General features: G+C 44.1%; 3 protein-coding genes across 3 annotated transcripts; all 3 read left to right on the forward strand.

The window, feature by feature from the left end:
* The first annotated feature begins 6180 nt into the window (after positions 1 to 6180).
* On the forward strand, positions 6181 to 14092 carry LOC120697478 (kinesin-like protein KIN-13A). The gene is made up of 12 exons (XM_039980729.1): positions 6181 to 6656; positions 7806 to 8039; positions 8159 to 8332; positions 8419 to 8523; positions 8635 to 8712; positions 9600 to 9681; positions 10047 to 10209; positions 10760 to 11095; positions 11205 to 11423; positions 11520 to 12123; positions 12203 to 12268; positions 13446 to 14092. Exons 1-12 carry the CDS (start codon positions 6489 to 6491, stop codon positions 13626 to 13628), a joined length of 2412 nt encoding a protein of 803 aa, XP_039836663.1. The 5' UTR covers positions 6181 to 6488; the 3' UTR covers positions 13629 to 14092.
* An 873-nt stretch (positions 14093 to 14965) lies between these two features.
* Positions 14966 to 18474, forward strand: LOC120697479 (serine/threonine-protein phosphatase PP1-like). The gene is made up of 4 exons (XM_039980730.1): positions 14966 to 15273; positions 16016 to 16575; positions 16674 to 16865; positions 17955 to 18474. The coding sequence occupies exons 1-4, from the start codon at positions 15072 to 15074 to the stop codon at positions 17967 to 17969; spliced, it is 969 nt and encodes a 322-aa protein (XP_039836664.1). The 5' UTR covers positions 14966 to 15071; the 3' UTR covers positions 17970 to 18474.
* Positions 18475 to 18988: 514 nt separating this feature from the next.
* Positions 18989 to 22618, forward strand: LOC120697480 (U1 small nuclear ribonucleoprotein A-like). Its single transcript, XM_039980731.1, has 5 exons — positions 18989 to 19175; positions 19863 to 20035; positions 20499 to 20592; positions 21554 to 21645; positions 22117 to 22618. The coding sequence occupies exons 1-5, from the start codon at positions 19067 to 19069 to the stop codon at positions 22405 to 22407; spliced, it is 759 nt and encodes a 252-aa protein (XP_039836665.1). The 5' UTR covers positions 18989 to 19066; the 3' UTR covers positions 22408 to 22618.
* The last annotated feature ends 1726 nt before the right edge of the window (positions 22619 to 24344 follow it).

The raw sequence follows: 24344 nt of genomic DNA on the forward strand, positions 1-24344 counted from the left end.
TTAGAGAGGGGAATAACAAAACAGGGGGAGGGGAATAAGACGGACGTTTTGCGGCAAAGGCCTCGTAGAATTTGGTATTCCAAAACCCCTTAACTGTTTTAACTGAATTTACCTGACTCCGCCTTGGGTTGGGACTAAGGACAGCTTCACATCTCGTGTACAAGAGCTGGCTATCATGATTTTGTTTGCAGTGAATTTTATCAGATAGCACGCACCTTGAAGAATTGCATATCATTTTTAGTTGATTAAATAAGAATTTGTATCGTTAGATCAATTAGAATGACTTTTAACAAGAAAAAAGTATTACTCTCATCGCTACCACCGATGGATTAAGAATTATTTTAAAATTATCACGAAGTTGCTAGCATACTTTATCTATTTATAAAAGCATATTTGCAACCACATGGTCAATTAAGCTAGCTTATTGCTAATAGACATCTTAGGGCACCAGCAATGGGGTGAAAAAGTAGTAAGTAAGCAATAAGTGCACCCCTATTACCCGGTAGAAAACATTGTGAAAGCAGAGAATAACTAATACCCGGTAGTAGATCTATGACCTGGTAGTAAGAATAAAAAACAAATTATCCCTCTCCTCTCAAGCTCTCACCTGCCACTTGCGTATGGAGAATCAAAGATATACAAGACCCACCTTATTTACTGGTTGGTAAAGATACAGTGTGAAATTTTGAACAATTGTTACCTGCTTTTATTGAGTCCCACCTTACTTACTTGTCAGTATAAATACACTGCTGGTGCCCTTAGCTCAACTCGTAGCAACTATACGATATCAAAGGCACCAAGACACAAGTTAGTCGATCTGATGTGATATTATTTATATTGTGATTGTAATATCTAAAAGAGCATACAGAAAATAGTACGAAACGGCGAATAAATTAAATAAAAAATGTCTAAGTCACATTCTTATTTAGACATTATTTAGTTGCTTTCAAAATTTTAAAACTTTACAAGATTTCCCATCACATCGAATGTTTCAACGCATGCATAAAATATTAAATATAGCTAAATAAAATAACTAATTACATAGTTTGTCTATAATTTATGAGATGAATCTTTCGAGCCTAATTAACTCATGACGGGATAATAATTACCAAATATAAACGAAAGTGCTACGTCACTTTACATCCAAAAGTTTACACATCTAAATAGGCCTTAACTTTTGATAGGCAGAGCTGTAGCAAGAATCCTATACATCTTCCATAAGATTTTTTCTTCTCTAACTTCCTGTGTTTGAGATTCGTACAAACTATCTAGGCTGTTGGATCTTCTCAACTCTAACCTTCTTCCTTTTCCTACCTCCTTCCTCACCTGCCGCCGCCTTGATCTCTCTGCCTGCTGCCCCGCCCGTCGCTGCTGTCGCGCGCCGCTGCTGCGGCGCTCTGCTGGCGCGCTTTGCTGCCGCGCGGGGGCTGCTAGGCCCTGTCTTGCTCTGCCGCCGCCGCGGGGCGGGCCGCGCCACCCCCGGTGCTCTTCCCTACGCCGGCGCCGGAGAAGACAATTGAAAAAAAAATGTTGATCTAGTTTTTGCCAAATGTTGAATCTATTCTTTTCATATGTTGAAATAGTTCATAAAAATGTTGAAGATAGTTTGTAGAAATGTTGAATCTAATTTGAGTCTAGTGGGCTTTGTAGATAAATAAATTATTCATCTTGCGGAAGATATACAGGAGCCCTTGAGCTGTAGACCGAGAACCAAGGTATGCGATGTGTCAGTGTTGCAGCTAAGGAGAACCCGCTAGAGTGGCATCCAAGTAAGGACCATCCTTCGCCGCCAAAAATATCAGGGTGCTATCTGCAAAAAAACAGTCACCACTCACCGTTGTATACTGCACTCCTTCCATCCAGCGTTAGGGGCTGATTGGTTTGCTGCATGCAGCTCAACCAGGCCCGTCAGATGCAGGCTTCACAAGATTGGTTTACTGGTTCACCTGCTCAACCAGGCTGCGCGCATGCAAAAGATGCCTCTCGGCCAGGCTCCGGTGGTGCCAGCGTGAGCGCATGGGAAAGCGTGCAGACACAGAAAATCACTTTTGCGCTAGACATGCAAGTAACCAAACAGCATCTCAACTCGACCTTTATTCCTGCATACGCAAACCAATCAAGCGGCTGTGGTACCTGACGAGCCTGGCCACAGCAGGCCTGCACGCAGCATGCGAGCCAGGTTGTGCCCATCCACAAACCAATCAGCCCCTTAAGGGCTCGTTTGGTGCAGCCGGCTTCGTCTACTGTAGCTTTACTGTAGACTATTGTAGCGCGAAGCCGGGATTATCCAGCTTCGCCGGGTTCTCTCTCCCATCTAGGTAGCTGTAGTACCTCGATTTTCGTTTTTGCTTCATGCTACAGTAGAATACAGTGCTCTTCGCTGTAGCAAGAAGCTGAAGCCGCTGCAGGTGAAGCTGGGCCGAACGAGCCCTAAAAAGGAAGGAAACCACACACATGACACACCTCCCCCGCCCCCCGCCCCCTCCTCGCGTGGTCCGGGGCGGGCCCACCCCACCCGCGACGGCGAGCGCACAAGCCACCCGTACGAGTACGAGCCGCCGCCCACCCGCAGCCGTCCGACGCGGATCGGACGGACGCCGCGCCCGCCCCCTCCTCCGAGAGTCCTCTGCACAAAAGCAAGCGGCGGCGTGGCCGCATCCCGCACCCGGTAGAGCGCAGCCGCCCACTCTGTGGCCTGCGGCCCGGGATCCTGCGGGCCCAAACCGTCAGCGGGATCGGATCGCGAGGCGCGCCCCGCAGCGGGTTGCGGGTTTGACCGGGGCAACGGAGGAGAGAGGCTGGAGTGGAGGCGGTCAGGGTCAGCGCGCGCGGCGCGTGGAAAGGGCGGGCGCGATGACGTGTGCGGCGGCCGGGTTCCTGTCGTCGCCGACGTCACGCGGCAGAAGACAGTAGCCTCACGATTAATGCGATTGCGAGACAGAGGCTTGGAGATTTCCACTACTTTTCAAGGCCCGGCCCGCCAGTGGGAGGGGCCGCACAATCGCCGGCCGCTGAGGATGAGCGGCCCGCTCAGCTTTGCGGCCGTTGGGCGTTGCGTTGGCCTGGCGAGGAGGGCGGGATCCTTTGCGACTGAGCCCCATGACACCGAGAGAGCCCTGTTGGCTTGAGACGGTCGGCGCTCGCGGTCCAGCAGTGGTGCATTTGATCTACAACATGAGTACACGTGGTCATCAGGCTTTTGGCTCATCAAACTAGTAGCTACGCCTGCTAACGGGGTTGACCCCGCCCCAAATCCGCCCCTACCCATATTTCAAGAGCCCTAACTACCACCCGCCCCGACCCACCCCGTCGGCTCAATGCCCCAACCCGCCCCAACCCGAAGTCACGACAAAAGATGATATACGACTTACGCGCCGATCTACTATCATAGCGCCCCAACCCGTCCCAACCCGTCTGTGTCGTCAACCCAACCCGCCCCAACCCGTTTTATAGTGTCACCCGTTTCCACCCATCCAATAGTACCCGTATTAAAACCCACCCAAAAAATCCGTTAAACCCCGCCCCATTAGCAGGAGTACTAGTAGCATCTATGTTTACCTCTCCATGGAAAAAGAGATCTGTCTGACATCAGTAAGTTGATAGCCAGTGTAATCAAGTAAACATCTAGATGGCCTACAAGTCAACATCTGGGGCAAACAAATGCTAAAAAAGAAATGTAATAGAGGTCTGCCGCGTAAGACATATCACTGTGCATATTGTTCATCAAATTCGTTTTTCTCTCTCCTCTCTTTCACTCTCACCGACGCAACCGGAGCATATGGAGCTAGTTTTTATAGCTTCTCCGGATCCTAATCCTGCTCCGACTCCTACGCGCTAGCGCTACAATGCACAACAGTGCCTAGAGTCGGTGGGAGGCCAACCAAAGAAGCCCTAACAATATCGATTTCCTACTTGCACTTCACCGCTCGATCCATTCATGTCTGGTGCCAATGGGTAACCATTAAGTGCCCCTCCAACCCTCGCTAGTTCAAAATTTTGTATTAATTTTTTAAAATCATATCTCAATTTAAAAAATTAATACAAAATTTTGAACTAAAGAGGATTTGAGGTGCACCTAAGAATCACCCATTTGCACCCCTGTCTCCTACACTCTATAGCTCGATTGGTGGAGTCTCCTGGTGGGGAGCTCACCCGCCCAAGTTGAACCCGAACGTGCATACGCTTTACGCCTCTTACGAGGTCGGGGGCAATAGTGAGCCTCTCTTCCTAAAAACTCGACCGGTAGGTATGACGCCCCCGCTGTTTTTCATCAAGAGGAAATGACTTCAACTTCTCGGCCGAAAACCTCTCAAACGCTGGCTTCTCTGGTCAGCGAGGGGAATTTTTTTAACTTCAGCCTAAAATTCGTTCCCATTCCCGAACTCAGGACCTGGAGAGTGCTGCCGGAGACATCTAACCAAGTCAGATAGAGGCCCTTTCGCCGAGTCTCTCTCTCAAAAAATGAATTTCACCACTACAAAAACGATTTGTAGGAACGCCCCGAGTTTTTTTCAGGGACGGACCAAAATTTTACTCGTTGCTATAAATGGAACAAGGTTACTGTAGCATCCGACCCGCCCCTAGAAAAACATTTTTAGGGGCGGGTCGCGTCATTTTCAGGGGCGGTTCATGGTGTCATCCACCCCTAAAAAGATCATTTCTAGGGGCGGGTGACGCCATAAACTGCCCCTAAAAATGGTGGCATTTGTAGGGGCGGGTCATGGCTTCATCTGTTCCTACAAATGCATTTTTAGGTGTAGCTGATGGCATGACCCTAAAAATCATTTTTGCAGTAGTGTTTGCATTGTGTTGGTATCCTACCTCTGATCACCTTCTTACTCGGAGTTCTACTAGGGAGAGAAGGATTCTCTAGCTATTTGTTACGTGCCTATTCCGTTGATTTAGGTCTGCAACAAAGCCAATCCCCATTACCATGCTCGTTGCTTAGCTTGGCCACTTATGCTGTAATTCCTTCTTCACCTCCGTAACCACCTTCTCACCTGGCGCTCTCTACGAGGAAGAAGAGAAAAGTAGAGATATTCCATTTTCTATTTTTATTATTCCAATATCATATATTTGTATTTTCATATCTACTTGAAGTTTAAGGGCATCTCCAGCAGTTTGGCAAATCGAGTTGCCATCTTTGATTTTTGGCAAAAATATTAAAAATACTCCTCCAATAGTTTGGCAAAAGACTTGGCAATTTTTGGCAACTTGGGAAAAACCAGCCTCCAGCGCGTAAATATACGCGCGCCGCGCGGTTGGCATCGTGGTTTCTAGTCAGGTGGGAGGGTGAAAAAAGAAATAAATAACAGAGAAGAGTTTCTGATTTAAGTTTTCAAGAGGTGGAAGGGCATAAATATAATTTTGTTTCTCTCTCAGGGTTTCTGATGTAAGTTAGATCTGGATTTGGCAAGTGAATTATGCCAAACTGTTGGAGATAAGCTCTTTTTTTACTTGGCATATCTTTTTAGAAGTTGGCAAAACACAAAATATGCCAAGTAAAATATGACAAACTCTTGGAGATGCTCTAACGTCCACAAGTTGCGCTTCTCAGTTGGATGTCTCCCTTTTTGCTTTTAGCGGCATAAAAGAAAAAAATAGTATTTTTGTTTATTCACACGTTTCTCTCCCTCCTCTCTATAAAAAAATGGGTGTTGTGCCCTAAAACAAATTGCCACAAAGTATATCGATCAACTCTCACGATTGCCCGCCTCACAAATATTTTTGCCTTATATTCTATATCTGAAGTTGAAATAATTCATTTTAATTGTTATTAGCCCATATAAAAAATTGTCCTAGCTTGCAACCTCACCACTTGGTGCTACGTGGTGAATAGTGATAAACACTACCCGATGCCACCGTATCACCTGTTATGATGGTAATAACCAAACCACTAATGACACTCAACATGTTGATTTAAAATAAAAAAGAAGCCGGCCATCCTCTTCCCCAAATGCGCAAAGCCACAACGAAGTCATTTTCAAACGCAAAAGTTTCCAAAATTCGAAACAAAGCAACACCTTATTCCTTCCCGGAATTCTTATCCTTTGTTTCTTTGTTTGCAAGTTGGGAAAACTTCGACAACTCCATTTTGCAGCCAACTTTTCTCACTCTTAAAGCACTTTTTCTATCACCAGCGAACCTATTTTGGAGAGCGAGAAAAAGAAATAAAAAAGTGAAACCAGCCAGCCAGGCAGGCCAAGCCACCCCAACTCTCTTCCTCCTCCTCCTCCTCCCCCAATTCCCATTCCCAATTCGCCCTCCGCAAATCCGGCGCCCGCATTCCCCAGCCCCCCGCAGATCTGGGATCCGCCGCCGCCGGATCCCCCACCGCCCGCGGCGCCTCGGGACTCGGGTGATCCCGCCACCCAGTCGCCAAGTTGGCGCCCCAGCGGAGGTCGCAGCGCCTCGCCGGCGGCGGCGCGGGCTCCGGCGCCGCCGCCGCTTCATCCGCGCAGCCGCCAGGGGCCGCGGGTCAAGCCGGGATGGGTGATTCAGGTGACGCCGTCATGGCGCGGTGGCTGCAGTCCGCGGGGCTGCAGCACCTCGCGGCGTCCTCCGCCGCCGGTGGCAGCGGCGGCGACTACCGCGGTGGCATGGCTGGACTTGGGGGCGCCGGCGCTGGAAGCATGCTGCCCAGCCTTCTCATGCAGGTGAGGTTCCCGTCTCTCTCGGGAGAAAATGCGTGATCTATCTGTTAGAATGTGAATCGCGTCTTTGGTGCGCTCTAATGCCGTGCCGTGTGGTCGGGATCAGAGTGCCGTCGAGATGACGCCTTGGAATCTCACGATTCGCTCTAGTGTTTGTTGCTTTGCTTCGAATTGATCGGGTTCAGCTTGGTTTGGTCTAGAATTTGTTTGTGTTGTCCGGCTACTTCAGCATGATTAGAATCTACTCTTTTAAGCGTTTGCTAGGACTTTTCAAGGCTGATTAATCCAGAATGGTGTTGAGCTGTAAGGCAATCACTTGCTACAGCGAGGGCCTGCACACTCACGAGATTTTTACATTAATTTATGGACAAACCCACATTCTTGAATTGGGAGCTAGCTTCAAATCTTTTATTTTATTCCATTCGATTGTAGACAAATGCTTATTTTGTTCCAGCTTTCAGTTATGCAAGTATGCATCACAGAGTCTTCTGTAGTTCTAAACGGAAGAGTGGAAAAGCCATCATTAAAATGGAATCGAGGAATTAATCTATCTTTGTTCTTTATGGTTCATTCAGGTGGCAGTTTCCATTTCTTTTGGAATGCCTTTGAGATCATACTCCTATTGGGAAATAATGTGAGAAATAATAAGAGATGATCTCTCGATTCATGTGTCTATGTTTGTTATATTAGAAATAGGATGTACCATTTTTTTTTGTCTCCGGTTCAGATAAAAGGAAGTTTGTACTGACTGAAGCAAGAAATGTTCATGGAACTATTGCAGAGAACCATGTATGCTCACATCATATAGCATAAGCTTTGTTAGAAGTTGGGAAACTCTTCTAACTTGAATGTAGTATTGTTGTTGTAATGTGAATGAGCGCCAAGTATAAACTAGAAATTAAATTCAAACTCATATACACATATCTGAAGACTGAAGTGCCTCATTTAGTCCTTGTTTTGCCACATGTGATATAACAAAACAAATTCTTTTTCTTTTTACTAATGCCGTTTGCTTCAAGTATTGTATGCCACTACATAAAAGTATTATGCTTTTCCTAGTGATAGGATAGTTACATATGTATATAGTCAATATACTCTCTTTGACATGCCATTGCATAGCTGATGGTTACAATTACTATTACTGTTTGATAGGGTTATGGGCCACAATCAATTGAAGAAAAGCAGAGACTTTATACGCTTCTGAGAAGCCTAAATTTTAATGGAGAGTCAGCACCCGGATCAATGTCTGAGCCCTACACACCAACGTCTCAGAGCTTTGGTGGTGGAAACCCTGTAGAGGGTTTGTATTCACCCGAACTTAGAGGTGACCTTGGAGCTGGCCTTCTAGACCTTCACGCTATGGATGACACTGAGCTGCTGTCTGAGGTATATGCCATGAAAATATGTGTGATTGCATGATCTATGTGCAAAAATAGCGTCTCATATTGATTCATCAGTGTGAACTCTCCTCATTCAGTCTATTCTAAGCTTATTATGTTTGGCAGGATGTAGCATCAGAACCATTCGAGCCTTCGCCCTTTATGCCAAAGGAAATTGATGATGATGAGGAGGATCTGACATCAGGGAGCCAGCAAGTCCCAGTAGATAATTATGGTTTGGTGACCAGTGAAAAAGAGAGCACAGCTAGAGAAAATAATGTAGCAAAGATTAAAGTAGTGGTACGTAATTTTACGTTCAAGTCATTCATATGTTTGTGCCAACTGGTTAATCTTGTAATGCCTGACTTAGTTCATCACATGCTCAGGTAAGGAAGAGGCCTTTGAACAGAAAGGAACTATCTCGAAAGGAAGAAGATATCATAACTGTGCATGATTCATCATTTTTGACAGTTTATGAGCCTAAGCTAAAGGTATATCTGTGGATCATCTTCAGGAAATTTTATGTGCTCATATAAAACTACAACCACTTAAATGTTTTATCCTAGCTCATGTTGTTTGCTAACATATTCTCTCTACTGAAGGTGGACTTAACAGCTTATGTAGAGAAGCATGAGTTTTGTTTTGATGCTGTCCTGGATGAACATGTTTCGAATGATGAGGTATTGCTCTTTCTCTTGTCGGTCCAAGCTGCTGTTCTTGATTATTCTGTGGCACCCGGCACCATGTAGTTACGTAAACGGACAATTTGGATTAAGACACCAAAATTTCAACGACCATCCTGTTAATTTGTCCATGGATGATAATTTGAATTTCACTGAGAAGATGACAGGAAGGGCCAATAAATTTGAAGGATGGATTCCTTTGTTCAAACTGGCAAAGTAGTAGCACCAGTTGTGTTTAACCTAACTACAGTTTCTTTTTTGTATCAGTTAGGATTGCACTAGTGTACCTTTCACTTATCCTTAATCCATGGATATAGATAAGAGAAAAATCATAATGAGCTAGTCATAAGAAATGGCCAAACCATCCTGAAGCTGAGTGATTCTTTATTCACTAATGTTGAATTAGGCAACATGCCTTCATTCCTCAGGTCTGCTTCTCTCCAAAGTGCTCTCTCCTATGCATGTTGTTGTGCCTCATAAACAACATTTTTCTTTCTTAAATCTGAAGCATTCTAGCCCCTGTAGTTCTCTGGTATGCTTCAACTTGATGCCCAAGTATGCTTCTTGATTGATGAATGGCTTATCTGGTTAAGTCACTTGCCTCACAACCAATTTGTAATACCTGTACGAATGCCTGCCCTTCCCATTATAACCACCAAATCTAATTAATTGTGAACAAATACTTGTTACTGCATTCTTCTCATCTAACTGTATAAGGGTAACGATTTGATTCTAAATTTATGGCCCTAGTTTTTGGGCTGCAGGGTTTTAGTCCATAGTATCAATTTTCTTATTGACATTTGATGTTTCTCCATTATTGTACATAGTGTATATTATCAACAATCATCATTGAATTTTTACTGTCTACCTTATGGGATGAACAGGTGTACCGTGAAACAGTGGAACCCATAATTCCAATTATATTTCAGAGAACGAAAGCAACATGTTTTGCTTATGGCCAAACAGGTTAGTTCTTACAGGCATATAGCAAGCTTATCTTATGCATTATATTTTTTACTCATAAGTGAATTGTGGTTTCTGATAGTTTCTGCTGATCATGTCAATATCATATTGCGATCTTTTTCTGTCATTAGTATACTGTAATTTTTCTTAAGTCTTGTTTACCTTAATGCTCTATATGATTTACACAAATAACTTATCATGAGCTCTAAGTTTAGTCATGAGCTCTAAGTTTAGTCACTGATCTTTAAATAATGCCCCTTTGTTGATTATTACATCTCATATTGTAAATTGAAACATCTTTAGTTGCAATTCATTTGCTTTTCAAGATCAAGATTGTTTCTACCTTCTCTTGTATGTCTTATGAACAGGCAGTGGCAAGACGTACACAATGCAGCCTTTGCCTCTCAGAGCTGCGCAAGACATGGTTCGTCTTTTACATCAACCTGTCTATCGGAATCAGAATTTTAAGTTGTGGCTTAGCTATTTCGAAATATATGGTGGGAAGCTCTTTGATCTTCTATCAGACAGAAGGTTGGTTATTGCATTTCTTTTTATATGATCACGTGATACTTAATACTGTTCTTTTATTGTTTTTATGTATCAGAGTGTCAAGATGTCACATTATATTTATTTCCCTTTCTTTTCCGGGTTGGGTATGGGTGAACTTGTGGATGTCTGTGCTTGTTGATCTTGAACTGATGATCTCTGGTGGGAGTGTTGAAGCATGTACTCTACCATATTCTTCATCAAAACATAATCTGTTGTCTCCTTCAGCCTTTTTTTGTTTGACTGTGAAGTCCATGTTTTGGATAGGTCAAAACGTTGCTTTTATGCTTTTGTTGTAAAAGGGCATTTTTGTAGGTTTACAAAGCATCATTAAAGTTCTCTTTGTTGTAACCCACATTTTTCATCAATTAATGAAAGGGATTTTTCATGTCTGAAATAACAGCACTACCTTCTGAGATTATAGAAGTTAACTTATGACCACATCTGTTTGAAATCTGGGCCTATGAATCAGTTTTGGGATGCCATACCCAAATTATTTTACTTGAACTGAAAATTCTTATCCTTTCTTTTGTAGGCACCTACTGATGAGGGAAGATGGCAAGAAACAAGTTTGCATTGTTGGCCTGCAGGAATTTGAGGTCTCTGATGTCCAGATTGTCAAGGAATATATTGAGCGAGGAAATGCAGCAAGGAGCACAGGGTCAACGGGGGCAAATGAAGAATCATCAAGGTCACATGCTATTCTGCAACTGGCTGTGAAGAAGCACACCATTGTCAAAGATACCAGGAGACAGAGAGACCGCGATGCTAATGAAGCTAAAAACACAAAGGCTGTGGGAAAAATATCGTTTATTGATCTTGCTGGTAGTGAGCGTGGTGCTGATACTACAGACAATGATAGGCAGACAAGGTGTTGCTTATGTTTCTGTAGATTTGCACCTTTTTGTTGATATATCAAGTTCCTTTGCTATCTGATTTTACTGTCACTTATTTTAACCATCAACTTGTTATCATATCAGGATTGAGGGAGCAGAGATAAATAAGAGTCTGCTAGCTCTGAAAGAATGCATTCGAGCTCTTGATAATGATCAGATACACATTCCTTTTAGAGGAAGCAAGCTTACTGAGGTTCTTCGTGACTCATTTGTTGGTAACTCTAGGACAGTGATGATTTCTTGCATCTCACCAAATGCAGGTTCATGTGAGCACACACTGAATACCTTGAGATATGCTGATAGGTACTTACTTCATTATATCCAAGTGATATGCGCCATTTGATTATTACGAAATGGTTCTTGTCTTTAATTCGGTAACTTTATAATTATAAATAACAGGGTCAAAAGTCTTTCAAAGAGTGGAAACACACGAAAAGAACAGTCTACAGGGCCAACTAATACTTCTAGTAGGGAGTCTTCTTCAGCTCCATCATATCCATTGCCTGCTGAAGCTGAAGAATTTCCTAATCAGAATCAAGAGAAGAGACCTGCTGCTACCCATAGGAAGGTCACTGAAACTTTTACATCCATCCCTTCTGTGGAGCCAGATAGAAATTCCTTTGGTATGATTCCAAGTTATTCTAATAGAGGGAGAGAAGAAAATGGTGCAGCATCTGGTTTCAATGATAGGGAGAGGTATGATTTGAAGTCCAGCCAAACTGGTTACACTAGTAAGGCACAGAATTCAGCAAACACCCAAGAGGAGGAGAAAGTTACAAAAGTCTCTCCTCCTCGAAGAAAGGCATCTAGAGAAGACAAATCTGATAAGCAGAGCAACTATGCAAAAAAGGATAATGGGTCTGAGACAGGTCGGGCTGGGTATAAAATGCAGCAGGCAAAGCAACCACAACAGCAGCAAAGGCCACCATCTGCTTCAGCTTCCTCTAGGCAGTCTGAGAAGGAAAGTTCTTGTGATGATGTGGAAATTGATGCAATTCTTGAGGTAACAAAAATTCATGAGTACTGTTGGGTTATTTGATCTTGGATCAAGCTGTGGCGCTAAACTTTCTTTTGTATGTTAGGAAGAGGAGGCTCTCATTGCAGCTCACAGGAAAGAAATCGAGAATACAATGGAGATCGTGCGTGAAGTAAGTCTAATTTCATCTACTAAATAAATAATACCAGTCTAGTTCTTAGATGCATAGCTATATTGGTCTAAAAAAAGATGCATAACTATAGGCTAAGCTGTCTTGTGATATACTGTTTAGGTCATGATATTATGATGTGGATTTATTGCTGTTGGTGTAGCCGTAGGACAAAATGTTAGCTCATTTAGTACATATAAGTTCATTGATCCCATGGAGAGAGAGAGAGAGAGAGGCCCTGTTTGGCAGGGCTCCATGAGCGGCTCCAAAGCCGGCTCCGACCGGAGCCCTGCCAAATGGGTGCTTCACCCTCGGCTTCAGCTCTGGAGCCCCGGAATTCGCGCTCTCTGGAGCACTTTGGGCGAGGCGGAGCCAACAAAACGTGGCTCCGTCCGCCTCCATGGAGTCGCTTGCCCCCCCTCCCCAATCTCGTGGCGGCGGGTGCAGGGGCCGGCGGGAGCTCGTGGGGGGGGGGGGGGCGGCGGGAGGTGGCGCGGGTGGTAGTAGGAGGAGGCGAAGGCGTCCGGTGGGAGCTTGTGCCGGCGGCCGGCGGGAGCATGGGCGGCGGCAGGGGGAGGAGCCGTGGGCGGCGACCGGCACCGGGAGCTCGCGGCGGCGGCCGCCGGTCGGAGCTCGCGGTTGGTGGGAGGAGGCGCGGGCGGAGGCCGATGGGGCCGCGGGTGCAGGGGAGGTGGGGGTGAATGGATAAGGAGGGGAGAAAAAAAAAGAAAAGGAAGAGAAAAAGGAAAGGAAAAAAAGGAAAAAGTAAAGGAAAAATATAGGAAAGGGCAATTTAGACATTTTATAGTCTCAATCCAACGGGTGAAGCTGTTTTGCCAAACGTTTTTCAAAACGGCTCCAACTACGCTAGATAAGCCGCTCCACCCGAGGAGCCGGAGCACTGCCAAACAGGCCCAGAGAGCGAGAGAGCTAGAGAGTTCTTGCAATGTTATTTTTTTTATCGATGGTCTAGTATTTTTTTTTTACACAACTCTGGGGGGGGGGTGTTCCCCACACTGTATTTTTCTTTTATATAAGAAACACAAAATGATGAGTGTTATTGAGTACATTTCAGCTTTCCAGTTTGTTCTTTTTTGTAAGGTGTCTGGTTGAAAATACAGCACTTGCAATGTTATTAGTTTTCACCACGTTGCTGAAACATGTGCATTATTTATCTCAGGAGATGAACCTTTTGGCAGAAGTTGATCAACCAGGTAGTCTTATTGACAATTATGTCACACAGCTGAGCTTTCTGCTCTCACGCAAGGCTGCGGGCCTGGTCAGCCTCCAAGCACGCTTGGCACGTTTCCAGCACCGCCTCAAAGAGCAAGAGATCCTTAGCCGCAAGAAACCTTCCAGATAATATGATCATCAATGGCTCTGGCATTTTTCCTGGTCATTCGTTTACTTGGATGTCAACTGTGGTCGACTAGTGGTTTTTCTCCCGTGGGCTCTGGTATTGCTGGATCAAAGCAAGGTGATGAAAGAAGACGGCTTAGGTTGGGCTGGGGTCGGACCATGCTCCTGGTTGATATCATCTGGACACTTTGGGTTTGTCAGGGTTGATGACCAGTTTGGCAGCAGTCCTTTTTACAGTGGGCCCTGCTTGGGCGTGTTTTTTTGGCCGGATGCATGGCTTGCCTTCTTTGCCTTTTGCTCCTTTTCCCATTTTGTATGAGAAACTGTAACTGTTGTTTGCAGATATCAGTGGGCCGGTTTTTGCCGTGTGGTGTTTGTGGAAAACAGATACACTGTTTTTGTATATTCATCACTGATATTATTTTCGTCGAGAAAGGAAAGGGTGTGTGTATGGTGAAGAACATGAAATTACTTGATCTCCATATGATACAGCTAACATGTTCTGTATCACCCGTACAGTGTTCTCCTAGACATGATCGAAAATTTTCTCAAGATCAACTCATTTCTCTCCAGCTCCAGGTAGAAATCAAGTTGACACTTGCTGTTTCCTCACAAACCTGATTCCAAGCCCCATATATACAGTTGTACACACAACCAGAGCTACACTCGGCTTGAATTAAGAGCAGGTAGCAACACATGAAAATCACCGTGTTCGGCAGGCTGGAGCTGGAGTGGTGTGAGAGAAAAATATTGTTACTTGGCTGGAGCTGGAGTGGTGTGAGAGTGAAATACTGTAGGGCTGGAGACCAGCCGAACACGGTTAATGTGTCCATTCAGACCATTTGAATCCATCTCTCTTTCATACCTGCTCAACTTCCACGGAGTCTGGATGGTTCATGCTAAAACTGCAGCTGGCTTCAAAACTACCGTGATTGAGTTGTACTACTAAGGATCTCAGTGTGCAAGAAACAATTCAATCAAGTACAGGTTATTCAAATGTATTGAAACCCTACGAAACTCGTATGTTCCAAATGTGACTGGAAATTACAAATGGTCTGATAAAAAAATAAATTTCAATTTGCAGAATATTTTTTTAGGGATTGCAAATTATGGACCACGATTTTTTATTTTGACACGGTGGACCTCGAATTGTACGAATACGACCTTCGACGTTTCATCCCACAGAAACATACACCCACAAACGGCACAATAGGAAATGACAAAACAGTTGGAGAAAGATCCGGCTCGTCGATCAGAGGCCGTCCGTCCGGGAGCCAACGGCTGATCCTCCTTCACGCGGTTTTGAACACTTCAGCTCCAACGATTTGTTCGGTTCGTCGACGACAACCTCCATTTCCACCCCCACCTTTCTCTCTCTCTCTCTCTCTCTCTCTCCTCCGCCACGCGCCGCCGCCGTCGCCGAGCAGGAAGGGGGGGCCGCGGGAAGATGATGATGACGCGGGCCCCGATGGGGCCGATGGAGGGCGCGGCGGTGGACGAGGTGGTGCGGCGGCTCGTGGAGGGCGGCCGCGGCGGGCGCCAGGTGCAGCTGTCGGAGGCGGAGATCCGGCAGCTCTGCGTCGAGGGCAAGCGGGTGCTCCTCTCCCAGCCCAACCTGCTCCGAATCCATGCCCCCGTCAAGATCTGCGGTAATCGGTCGTCGCGCGCTCTGTCTGTCTCGGCGTTTGCCGCCTAATTCCTTTCCCTTCTCGTTTGGGATGCCCGCCTGATTCCTCCGTCCCTCGGCGTCGCGGTTTCCCCGATGAATTGGATGGGGAAGGGTGATTTCGGTCGTGCTATTTTTGGTTTCAAATGGAAATGTTGAATCGTAGTGGGGAATTGGGTCCAGGATTAGCGCGGTGCTCAATCAGAGGATTAAACTGTCGTTTGGATAGCTGGTTAGTGCTGGGTTTGGGTTTGGGTTTGGCTGTCTGCATTCCATACGTGTCCCGTCTGCAAGCTTGAGGGCATGAGAATGAATGATGGAATCATCAATCATGGACAAGTTGCCAGGAGTAATGATTTGTGGTTTGGTAGGAGTGTAGGCCACGAGAAATGCAATCGAGTGGCCGTGCCCTTCTCTGTTCTATCTGGTTAGGGTGATGTTTTGTCCATATTACTCCATGAAGAACTTTCTTTGCCAAAACACAATTCTAGCAAATAACATTACCAGCCACTTATGTGCTACCTGCTTTATTACTGATCGTTTAATGATGTATCCACTGAGAGTCAGTGTGAGTTTCAGTGAGGTGAACTCACCTGTGCCGGCTGTGCGGTTGAGAATTATGTTGGCGTAGGGGTGTAGAGCTCCTTTCTAGTGCGTTTATTCTATAAACTCATTTATATCTTTATATGCAATGCTTCCGCCTATTAACTGTGGGGTTTCTGCAGGTGATATTCATGGCCAGTTTGTGGACCTTCTGAGACTGTTTGATTTGGGTGGCTATCCTCCAACTTCAACTTATGTATTCCTAGGAGATTATGTCGATAGAGGCAAACAGAGCTTGGAAACTATATGCTTGCTGCTGGCATACAAAATCAGGTACCCGGAAAAGATTTTCCTGTTGAGAGGGAACCATGAAGATGCGAAAATCAACAGAGTATATGGTTTCTACGATGAGTGCAAGAGGAGGTTCAATGTCCGGCTGTGGAAGATATTCTCGGATTGCTTCAACTGCCTGCCTATTGCAGCAGTCATTGATGACAAGATACTGTGCATGCATGGTGGTCTCTCACCTGAATTGACTAGTTTGGACCAGATAAAGGATATCGAGAGGCCAGCTGAGATTCCTGATTATGGTCTCCTCTGTGATTTGCTTTGGTCTGATCCTAGCCCAGATGGAGAAGGATGGGGGGAGAGTGACAGAGGTGTTTCATGTACGTTTGGTGCAGATAAGCTTGTAGAGTTTTTAGAGAAGAATGATCTCGATCTTATTTGCCGAGCTCATCAGGTTTGTGAAAGCTTGTCGTCTGTATGTTTTCTCACATGTTTTTGTTCTTTGTGATCTTTACCTGACACTGCTAGCATATACATAATCAATGGCCCTAGGTGGTTGAAGATGGCTATGAGTTCTTCGCACAACGGCGATTAGTGACAATCTTCTCTGCTCCGAATTATTGTGGAGAATTCGATAATGTGGGTGCTCTATTGAGCATAGATGAGAGCCTAATGTGTTCATTTCAGATCCTGAAGCCAACTGATACGGGTCCACCACATGCTAGAAAACAAATTCCCAATAAGGTAAATCAGCTGCCTTCACATAGGATTATTATTCTGCTATAAATTTATGAATTGACTCACTGGAGACAAATGTTTATTATACCGTTACCATGTTAGCTAGAGGTCTAGAACCCATGCTTCCCTTAATGACGTAATGAAAGAACATTTGAGGTTCCAGCAATTAGCTGATGTAAAAAAAATTTAAATTCCTAAGAAGGATGATGTGGGCTAGATCTTCTGTTTTTTTTTATTCTAAAAATTCTTCCATAAAGAATCAATTCACTCAGCAAAAGTTTTCATGAAAGGTTAATAGCTTAGTGTACAAAACTTATAATGGTTAATAACTACATTTGACACTATGACCCTACTGATGCTTAGTGATATTCGTAAGGAAAGCTTAGGTATGATTTCCCTTCTACCAACAATTATTAATGATGTTTTCTGCCAATACTTTGAATAAGGATGGAGATGTAATTGTTACAAGATTTCCTTTAATGAATCTTTTTATGGGATAACCAGTTTCAATTTCTTTTTCCTGAGATAGCCAATTCCATCTCTTCCACCTCATGACACATCCTTTGATGACAATGTTTGTATGTCACATACTCACATCCAATTAGCAACATTAGGGTTTCTTGTCTAGCTGTGGGCTTATGGAAAAAACTTTCTGCATAGTATCCTGGTTCACTTGTGTCTCAGCAGTTTCGTGTAGTCAGAGAACGATAGGGGTTAGTAGGTTACTGTTGAGTACCCATCAAAGACCTGATGGATCTAGGACTACAGGAGTATAGTTTACTTCGTTCTAGTTTCCTTGGGGCTATACTAACATCAGTAGAATAGTAGAGTTTGCATACATTATATCCCTTCTGAAATTTTCTATGTAGATCAGTTAACAAGTGACCATCAAATAGCTACGTGTGAACCACCCAAAGGTGGAAATAACAATTTGACTCCCCATATACTGATTAAACTATCATGGCAACAAAAGAAGCACTTTATGATACTAGTACTTGTTTATGTTGAAACCAAACTGTACTTTCTGTCTTTCGGTCAGACGCATGAGTTGAAGGCAAGCTAACTGATTACATCATTCTGTCTTCCACTTTACAGCCAGCCAGAGGTTGAAGCATTTTATCAGCAGTACTTTCGGTCCCATCATCGTCAGTCAGCTCAAAGGGGGTGATCTATTGTTTGGATAGTTGGATCCACCAGGGCATGGCATTAGACATCCATCAGCCAATCCCCTTGAACCATCCTTTATCTGTGTCTTGAGTGGCAGCTTGGCTGTAAAGGATATTATGTACAGCATTAGGTTGGATTCATCACCATATGTTCTTGTTCTTGTCCTGCCAGCACAGAACCTCATTGGCAGCATGACATCCAGTAGATGTTGGTAGTCTTTATTTTTTTTAGCTATGTCATGCATTTTTTTTTGCACCCTTTGTGACTTGATGTATGGTAATATTATCTTTACAATATGTAGTTGTTGGAGGAAAAAAGTCTGCACAATTGTTATTTCCATCTAGGCATCTGCAGAATCATTCTTTGTACCTTTCGTTCCATTGCGGACCCGGAAGCTGGAAATGCCATTTCCATGTCATGCAAGGGAAAGATTGTGGTTAGTTGGTTAGACTACGGCCTATTCGAGAAACATTTTAAAACACATATTTTGTTTGAAATGCTTGTTCGGTCTCCTGAAGAAAATTTCGGACCAAATATCAAGGTTCGTTGTGTGGTGATAGTTGCTCAAATTTGGAGCGTTCTATGCGAAGCTGTCATGTGACGGCACAAGTTGGTATATTTAGGTGACCCAAATCCAAAGGAGCATTTAATCTTTTATTTAATATAGGTGGGTGCGATTAGAAGGTTGTTTAACTAGTACTGTACTAGTTACTTATCCAAGTATAATTAACAACTATATTAGTTTTTTAGAGGATTTTAGTAATTAGTAGTCCAACATCCAACATTCCAACTTGAAGTGACAGTTTTTGTTTTTCGGTTTGGGGGGATGAAAAGTTGGCAATGCAATTCAGACCTCCGGCCCAACTCAGCACTCCCCCTAAAACGCCCACTGGGGGCCCAAATAAGATTAACCGCCACCAGAGCCCAACCCTCCTCCTCACAAAAAAAAGAGCAAAGCCCAACGCTGCAAAGAGGCGAGGTGGGAGAGAGAGAGAGAGTTCTCGAGCTCGGCGAGCGCCGCGCGAGGAGAGAGAAGTAAGATGAGCGGAGAGGCGCCGGCCGTCGGTGGCGGCGGAGGGGAAGCGAACGGCATCCCACCGAACGTCACCATCTACATCAACAATCTCAACGAGAAGATCAAGCTCGATGGTACCCTTCCTGCCCCTCCCTCCGTCCGCTAAACCCTAGGGATTTATCCCGAATTTTTCGTTAGTTTTTGCGCCTCCGTGCGGAAAATTGCATCTCTGCGGGTTGATTTTTGGCGACTGGCCCAAGGCGGCCGGCAATGGATATCGGGGTTTGCTACTATGGTGCTAAGTAGGAATAGGAGACGAGGATGGTTGGATTGCGTGGTCTTCCCTTTCCTCACTAGCATATGGGAATAGTTAAAACCTTCGAGGAGCTAGGAGTGTTGGTAACCCTTGTTTAGGCTTTCTTTATAGAGCAGCTGGGTTTGATAGCTGTGATGCGGTTTGGTGTTGGTCCATGTATATGTGAGTTTTGTGCCCAGCTAGTCTGAGCTATGGGATGGTCATGGACTGCTTCAGCATTTGTGTTGAAACTTTGAAGTGCGGATTTAGTGGTTTCCTGTTGAATTGTGTTGGGTAAGCAAGGGTGTACTTATTTTGCTGCTGAAGTTTTGGGCTTTGGTGGCTATAGCATGCACTGTTGTTATGCTCATATTCTTTTTTGATATACTTGATACTGGAATTGAAATTTCTGTTCAATTCGGAACCGAAGAAGAGCAGCAATTACATACATGTTGGTGTTTCTGTTCAACCTTAGCTTTATCCTATGTTTTGTTATAGTTGACAATTATTTCTGAAATCCTTGCAGAACTTAAAAAGTCCCTCAACGCTGTTTTTTCCCAGTTTGGGAAGATTCTTGATGTGCTTGCTTTCAAGACTCTGAAGCATAAAGGCCAAGCATGGGTTGTTTTCGAAGATGTTGCATCAGCAACTGAGGCTATAAAGAGGATGCAAGACTTTCCCTTCTACGACAAACCTATGGTGAGTTCATCACTGAAAGGTGCCTGCAAGCTTTCGTGTCCCTTAATTTGGGTTACTCTACAACTTTGCTGCTGTGTCATGCTGTGTTTGGCTTAGAGGGAATGTTTATTGGGTTTGTGAATCTCATGCTGAGAAAGAAGATATACTCGCCCTCACACTGTTTCTGCCAGTCTTAAGGTTGTAATTTTTAATTCTGTGTTTATCTGTGCAACCTCCAAGGCCTGTGACAAATAAACTAGTTTTTAAGGCATTGTTCTTTAATGGTTTTGCTCAACTGATTCTTCTTAGAAGATAATCCTAAAACCTATGCCTATGCTTGTGTTGGTTACACTTTTTAGCTCAATAATATGGTCCACAAATGTCTTTTCATCTGGTAACTTTATTGCATTTTGGATCCAAGAAACTATGTCAATTGCGTATTTTCTATTTGCTTTGCTCCTGAAATCTTGTTGTCTGAATTCAGAAAATTCAATATGCCAAGACCAAATCAGATATTGTATCAAAAGCTGATGGCACCTTTGTCCCTCGAGAAAGAAGGAAGAGGGTTGATGAAAAACGTAAGATGCTGGCCAACATGCCTTTTATATTACATATTTACATTCATTGTTTAACTGGTGTCCTGTCTGTTGGCTAACACGCCTTTTCATTTACATTAGTTGTTGTTTAACCAATGTGGTTGTGATCCATGTTTGCTTAGGTATCAATGTTTTTGCCCTTCCATGTACGTTGATGTTCACCTCTTATGTTGACCTGGAGATCAAGGATTTAAGTTTAATTGATCCGTCACATATGAAGACTTAACACTGAATAATTCAGTTGTACTTCATAAATACTAATAAAAATTATTCTGATGATGGATTTTCTTAACATATGAGTGTTTTGTAGGATAAATATGTGTCATGAGGTGTTAATATCCTTGTAACCTGTTTTCCTTAAGAATGTTGCTGTTCCTCTTTGTTGTGGGACAAATGATGTTGGCAGTTCAGTGTTAAAATTGTTAGAATAATCAAAATAATGAGGTATCAATATTTCTTGCGGTCTTTCTCCAGTGCAAAGCTTTGTCACATGATTACTGATAACAACTCTCAAGCTATTAAAAAAAATGTAAATACGAAATTTCCACCCAAATCAATGGATTACTTTTATACTAATAGGGTGATCAAATGGCTATTTGATTTCTTGTAATGAGTTGATTGAGTTCTGACAATTGCCCTTTTCTATTCCAACTTTACTCTGAACTTACAATTGCCGATGTGTATACTAGGATGTTATATACAATGCTAATACTAAATGAAATAGAAGTATTTGGGTCAATGAGGAGGCTTTCTTCCAACCTGAGAATCAGTTAAATGTTCTGTACACTAGACATTGCCTTACATACTCTTGAGATTTGAAAGACTGCTGCTGGGTGAACTTGTGCTAGATAAAGATATGGGTAATGGGTTTATGGAAACTTGGCTTGCCTTCCTCTATTCTTTTATGATAGCAAACCTCATTAGTTTTCTTATTTCTTTGCAGCTGAAAAGAAGCAGAAGCGCGAGCAGCACCATGATGCTAGTCAAATTGGCATGGGTGTACATGCCTACCCTGGTGTTTATGGGGCTCCTCAGGTGAGTACTTCAGAATAGGCTAGAGTCATATTTCTGCTTGTTGTGTTTTCTTGATTCGTGCAAGATGTTGTGCATGTGACATGTAAAAGTAGTTGCTTCTCTTTGGATGGTGAATGCTTGTGCTCAAAGCCCTGGCCCTCTATTGCACATGTTTGAGCATGGGTGCTAAGATCAACTCATCTCAGTGCCGTTTGTTCACATACAGTGTTTTACAGATTACTGCTCATAATTTAATACTATATGGCAAATAAATTTCCATGCCTGTGCATGATCCAGATTCTCATTGCATTGTGTTAGGCGAATTTGTCATGCAAAGTATTGAGTGATGATGTTATAGCTCTTTATGCATTGCATAATATTAGGGATATAAAGCCCAGCAGTTGGTGCAATTATCCTTATTCGTATGTAACTGTGTTCCTCCATTACTTGATATGATGTCCTCCGCTTACATGACTTATTTTTCTGTACCAGCTCACCCAGTTACCGGTAGCTGGAGGACAGAGAGTCATGATGCCAGAGATTATTGTACCAAACAACATCCTCTTCGTCCAAAATCTGCCACACGAGACAACCCCCATGATGCTGCAAATGCTCTTCTGCCAGTACCCTGGCTTCAAGGAGGTTCGGATGGTTGAGGCAAAGCCTGGGATCGCTTTTGTGGAGTATGGAGACGAGGCGCAGGCCACCGCTGCCATGACCCATCTTCAAGGCTTTAAGATTTCAAAAGAGAACCAGATGGTCATCACTTACGCGAAGAAGTAGCGAACTCGCAAGCTGTATTGACTTGATTGAAATGTTGTATCTGGAGTTTTGCGCAATTGGTAGATCCCCTTGGCTTGTTAGGTAGACTGCATCTTGGATATTCTGTTACTTGTATCGCTTAGTTGCGGTTATGTGCCACTTCAGCAACAGAGATGAAATGGAAACTGCCTTTTCTTGCTCATGCAATCAATGTAGCGACTGCTTCACTGAATCTGGTATTTGTTTAGAGAAGTAATATAATGCTCCCTAACATACTGCTGCCCATGGGGCACTCTAGTTCGCTTCCATGGAATTTCCAGTGACAGTATATCTGCCATAGAATGAAATGCATGTCTTCGTTACTGAATCTTGCATTCTCTTTCCTGAGCGCATCAGGATCTAATCACATTGCGGTTGAGATGTACACCTGACATCTCGACGTTTTATTAGGAAGTCTGGTATAATGAAGAGAACGAACAGTACGGCCTCATCCCTATCTGTCTGTATCTGTCTCTGTCTGTGCGTGCGTGTACAGAGTTGCATGACAACATTATTCTCGTCAAGTACAAATGCTGCCTAACCTGAAAGAATGTATTGGTGTAAATTGTGGTGAGATTGGAACAGGAGAGGTTCCAATTTCCCGGCACACTGTTCAGTTCCACGGCCTACCCAAAGCTAATCATCTGTTACTGTTAACAACGCTAGAATGCTTATAACAATCTATAATTTGTATGCAAACTCTCATGGAGGTGCAGTAGACTGCCCACAAAGTCGCAGATCTTTTCCACGATGCGCTGCTGGTCCATGGCCGATTTCCAGAGCTGGTGCTCCGGCGGGCGAGCACGCAGGTCGGAACGGATTCATGCGCGTCCAGGAAGCCGGGGATGAGCTGCAGAACTTGCACTGGTATATATCTCAAAGAAGATAAAAGAAAAATCTACAATTTTTTTGCTTCTTGGTGTTGGCTTTGTGGTAGCTTTGTCTGGCTAATCTTTTCCTGTTATTGATGGGAATAACGTGACATCTAGTCTCTTTTAACTTTGTTAGCGACTTGGTTTTTCATATACATCTTGTTTTTAGGGGGTTTCATATACATCTTTCTACTCGATCATTGCTTTGTTTGGAACTCTTGATTAAAGGCACTGTTTGTTGTCACCACGACGACTCTACTCGTGTGCTCCATTTCGCACTTCCTCCGGCTTGATTTGGCATGTCACCAGGGCTCCAAGCTGCGACAGCTTTGAAGAGTCGGGCTTTGGATCGTAATGTTGGCGTCTATGTCTAGTGCTTAATGCTAACTGTTTCGAGTGAATTACTACTTGCGCCTTGCACTTGATGGTGTTAGGAGTAGAGTCTTTTGCGTGTTTATCAGTAGAGCCTTTCTCCAATACTGTATTGACAATACACTCTCATATGCATCTCATGGGAGGGACTCTTATTCCATACAAGTGCGCTGTTATCAATAACAATAATAAGGTCGTCATACATATAATTAAGACACTGCTTGCTGCTTCTAAGTTCTAACAAACGAAAAGTTCACGACGGCTACAGCCTGTAATACACAAAAGCTGTATTTTATTATTTTTTGGAAGAAGTCCATTTTACACCCTCCAACTATCGCCGAAGTCCGAATTTTCCCCCTCAACTCCAAACCGGACATATCCAACCCCGAACTATCAAAAACCGTGCAAAATACCCCCTCGGCGGGGAGGACGGCGGTTTCGGCAGATGTGGCATGTGGGCCCTACTTGTCAGGGTCACACGTCATCCTCTCCTCCCTCCCTCCCTCCCTCCCTCCCTCTCCTCCGTGGAGCTCCCGAGACAGGGCGGCGCTCGCCGGGGAGGGGCTTCCAAGGGGCGCCGGGCACGGGGAAGGGGGGCTCCGGGGGCGCCGCTACATGGCGAGCTCGGGGCTGGGGTCGGCCGGGGCAGGGTCTCACCGGAGATGGGTGGACGGC

This window comes from Panicum virgatum, chromosome 3K (assembly GCF_016808335.1).
Source record: "Panicum virgatum strain AP13 chromosome 3K, P.virgatum_v5, whole genome shotgun sequence".
In the NCBI taxonomy this organism is placed as follows: domain Eukaryota; kingdom Viridiplantae; phylum Streptophyta; class Magnoliopsida; order Poales; family Poaceae; genus Panicum; species Panicum virgatum.